Raw genomic sequence first — 4,614 nt, 5'->3', positions numbered from 1 at the left:
TGAAGTTGTAGTTGTAGTTGTAGTTGTAGCTAATCGATGAAGAGGAAAAGAAAGAGAAAGAAGATGTGCGAAATACATGCATCCATATATATATACATACAGAAATAGTGGTAGCGAGAGTATAATGGAAAGAGGTAAGAATAGACGAAGATATAAACAAAGATAATATAATAATAAGGAAATAATAAACGAGTGCATTACAGCAACTGAATTGGAAATCTGTTTCAAAGAATTGTAACATGGGCTTATATTAAGAGAAAAATAAGAGAATCATGTTTGCAAAAATGGCAACATATCTGATTTTTACAAAAAAAGAGTGTACATTATTTCAGGTTTGAAACTAAGCCAAAATAGAAAGCTTGCTCAATAAAATGTAAAAAGAAACTTTTTGCTACAATAATGCAGCTAAAGCTTGGACATGGTTATTTCAAATCATATTTAACAAAGATTAGAAATGATTTAAATGACTTATATTCAAATTATCAATTATATGAAAATTCAGAGAATCTTCTTTTACTTTGTATAAAGTATACAGAGTTAAGATTGAGATTGAGAGAGAAGTTTGAATTGAAACAGTTAAATTTAAAACTTTTATTCAATACAAAAACTGGAAATGAATTTTTGATTGAATATTTGAAAGAATCAAATATTGTTATAAGATTTTAATTGAATAATTTGATCTGATAATGAATTCAATTTTTATTTTTATTTTTCTTTTGTTTCTATGTATTTGCTTTAATTTTTGTTTTTGTTTTTATTTTTATTTTGTTACTTTTACTTTGAAATTTGTTTTATTTTGAGTATTTTTGATTTTGACTTGTTTTGATTTGTGAATGCTTTCTTTTCTTTTAATAACTGCTGTTTTTTATACTCTTTATTTCATTTGTTTTAAATTGAATGTATTGATCTGTTGTCATTCTTTTGACATTCTTTTTTAAATTGAATACTTTGAATAGTTGTTTGATTCTGGGCTGGAATTCTGCTATTGCATGTATTAAATTGACTTTGTATATTAGCTTATTCTTAAGTTGAAAAATCCTGGAGTGTTTCAGGTAGATGTCATAGTCACTGACTGCATATATCTATAATGGAAGAATAATAATAATAATGTACGATCATAAACACGGTGAGTGAGGGTTGAGTGAGAGACATCATACAGCTTTGCTGCAGCTCGTATGCTTGAAATTTGATCATTTTTAAGTGCTTGAATGGCTAAAAGAAGCCTTCCTTCTTGAGCAGAGACTTTATTTCTTTGAGTGGTTGACATTTTTGTTGAAAAGCATTCTTGTTGTATGGCAGGTGGGAAGTGGCTCGCTTGCTTATGTGGCTCGCTCGCTTATCGATTACGTTATATAATCTGGCCCCTACATTCTACTCCCTTGGTATCTGGTCTCTCTATCCGAATCCATTCCAATAAGCACTGTATTACCTTACATAGATTTATCCTCGTAGAGTCGAAAGTTTCTCCGGCCGAAACTTTTGAACCACGCTCAGCATTTTTGAAGTATCCGTCCGTGGCAAGAGAAATTCGTGCCTAGTAGCAATGCAGCCACATGTTCAAAGTGCCCATATAGCGATGCGTTTTATGAAAATCAGGTAGCTGGAAGTGGCGGAGCAGAAGGAGCAGAAAATACCGGCCTCGGTAAAGGTGTCAGGCGGGAAACGACGGACGAGGACGAGAATGAAGTGCATGGTATATGTGGCCAAAGAGATGCCTTTCATCAGATAATATTCACCTTTTCCCGATTCCGCATCATGTCGCATCTAGTTTTCGAGATTGGGGGCCCAGGTCACGAGATCGAAGCTCCATGCGGCAAGGGGTTTGTAGTGGCCTGTGCTAACATGGTTGAAAGCGCTGTCAGGCTGCTTGGTTCAGGCCGTGGGAGCGGTTTTGGTCCTTCTGAATGGATGGGGATATGAGGGCTGAGATTGGGTATGTGGGGATGGCGTTGCAAGCCTGCCGATTGGGCAGGGAGTGGAAGAGGTTCCGCCTCGCGCTCCCGCATCATCAATCATGACAGCCAGCCCGTCGCCAAGTCCCTTTTTTTTGCCAAGTGCAGTTGTCAGGACGGGGGACCCACTGCGCGCCGCAGGCTGATGCCCAAGGCGTTTCCCCTTTCTACATGGACCATACAGGCATGGTACATGCTTCGTCGATCACGTATGTAGTTGGCCTGGGAGTTCGTAACCGCTGGGTGTGAGCATGGTCATTGTCGAATAGCGCTGGCATACAAAAATATCCCTTATCTGCGAAAGCGGGGCAGGTCTCAGTCTCGAAAGCCAGTCACATGTACTCCGTATGTAGCATAGAGGTACTAAGAAGAGCATCGAATCGAGGAACAGCCCTGATGTGCATTGTGATGACTCGAATAGCCAGTCAACACTAAAAGGGCTGTTGGGAAAAGCATATTTGACAACCCTGTTGAGATAAACATTTCGTCTCTCCCTGACGAAGAGTTGACACAAATTATCCTTCGTCTTCTGCCCTTAGCTCCACGCACACTCCTCATCAATGTTTCGTTTCGTAAGGCCACACAGCCCAATGATCCCCATCCACACGTGGGGCGTCGGATGGATACGTCTGTGCCAGCCAATCACTTTCCCCAGTCCTTTTCCGCCCGTTCAAAGATGAAACTCAAAAGTCATGAGTGAGGACGGAAGAATGCGACTGAGCGCCAAGTGAAGAATATCAGATGCGTGATATTGGCAGCTGGCAACCTGCTAGGATCTCAACATCATGTCCCAGTGATTGCCGATCTGGTGAAGTTACTGCACATCCCCCGTTGGGCTTACTAGCTCTTGAAGACGGGACGAGATAGGGCAGCTGAAGAGGGCAAGATCCCTTTATATGTTTGTCAATTAGAACTGAGCTTGGCTGCGGCTAATTCGAATCCCCCCAGTCATCCCGGATTAGATGGCGTCCGCCTGACGCAAGAGACAATATATGATCCCATCAAACCAAGGTTATCATTACTCCAAGAATAAAATACATTTTATTTCAGGTAAAAGGAGATCGTTCACCAAACATTGAAGGCCACCTATCAAAAAGCTAAAGAATATATATTATAAATATATATATCCGTGGATATACTATAGATGTATAGAAACGGCGGGGAAACAAAGAAATTCAGAAATCCAAAACTAGAACCCAAATAGTCCAAAGAATCCGAAGAGATTTTGTTCCACCATCTTTCCATATTTTTTCTCGGTTAATTTGTTCATCTGGCTTGGGGAGCTTTCTTTGATACTGGCCCTTATAGCGACTATCAAATGCGCCTCAACTTAAGGTCAAGAGAAGAAGAAAAGGATGAGAAGGGATGGGATGGGATGGGATGGGATGGGATGTTAAAACATGGATTTTTAGCATAAAAAGGTTAAAAATAAAAAGCATGTAAAAAAGAGCCAGCCAAAAATCAATATATATAGCTGTAATAATAAATAATATAGTAATAATAAAATATGTAAATAATAAGTAAAGTAATTGGAAAATAGACACGAAAAAATAAAAAAATTCACGCATCGAAGCGTTATCAGGCATGGGGCCTATTTAGAAGTGTATATAGATAGGAAGATAAAAGATTCGAAATTTAAAATCGTAGAGGAAAATCAAGTTGAAATCAGACGGCATGTGGACTTGGAAAATAATAACAATAGGATGTGAGTTGACTACGGGGCTTTTGATATCGACGGAGGAGAGGAGTTGCGGTTTTGTGATCAGGTGAAAGAGGAGAAATCGACGACGTCAGGAAGCATAAGAAATGAAAAAAATAATCACATAAATAAACACCCCAACCGATCCAGAGCAAATGAATATAGACAGTGGTAAAAAGGGATCAAGACGAATGAACGAAAGACGTAAGCTAAGACTCACAAACTAAGATGCAGCAGAGTACAGACACAAAAGCTGAAGCCCAGAGCCAACGACTGAGACAGGTGCATGAGACAAGGACCATCGTAAAATTTCCAAGAGTCGGTGAATATAAAAAGGGCACGACAGAAAGAGACAACAGAACAGAAGGATATTGGCTGGCTGGCTTGGGATGAAAGCAGCACAAACAAGCAGGAAATGGATAAATAAGAAATAAGAAAATTGGTTGGGAAAAAAGAAAACAAAAAAACTGCAACATGAAAACGAGGAATGAAGTCAGTGTGATCCATCTTTCGTTCGTTTTTCTGTCGCGAATACACCTAGGTGGATGAAAAACTGGAAAGAAAGAGGGGGAAGCAACAACAAAATAAAATAAAGGGGAAATAGAAGAGATACGAAATTGTCACAATTCCCCAAGGGCATTGATAAACGGTCGAACCTCAAGAGAGGGCATAAACATGTAGTAGTTTGTAGGCAAGCGAGACATTCTTGAGCCGAACTGGTAGGACATGACAGAATAAAGATAGGAGCAATTTAACGCGGCGAGGATCATATACTACCCGCATAAAAACAGCACGCGGCGTAAGCTGGGGACGCAAACTGGTATGAATCAGCAACAGAAAATCAAGGCAAATAAGTCAACATGGCAGCACTGCAACCTATAGAGATGACTTCATATCCTGCCCCAAGCCCATCCTTCTGGGTTTTCTTCAATTTTTTCCCCTTTCTAAATTACCAATTGCTTC

At 39.5% G+C, this 4,614-nt stretch overlaps 1 protein-coding gene across 1 annotated transcript in view; it reads right to left on the bottom strand.

Annotated features, from left to right (window-relative positions):
- Positions 1 to 4,271: 4,271 nt before the first annotated feature.
- HCAG_08326 (predicted protein) overlaps positions 4,272 to 4,614 on the bottom strand; it is a gene marked incomplete at both ends in the record, with an annotated part of 1,509 nt that continues 1,166 nt past the window's right edge. The window contains 2 exons of the mRNA XM_001536494.1: positions 4,272 to 4,367; positions 4,429 to 4,455. Of these exons, the coding sequence (XP_001536544.1) occupies positions 4,272 to 4,367; positions 4,429 to 4,455 (123 nt within the window). The remainder of the gene's footprint in view (positions 4,368 to 4,428; positions 4,456 to 4,614) is intronic.

Source organism: Histoplasma capsulatum, genomic scaffold, assembly GCF_000149585.1.
Source record: "Histoplasma capsulatum NAm1 scaffold_11 genomic scaffold, whole genome shotgun sequence".
NCBI classification, from domain to species: domain Eukaryota; kingdom Fungi; phylum Ascomycota; class Eurotiomycetes; order Onygenales; family Ajellomycetaceae; genus Histoplasma; species Histoplasma mississippiense.
The sequence above is the reverse complement of the archived record's forward strand: the minus strand, read 5'-3'. Positions and strand labels throughout refer to the sequence as shown.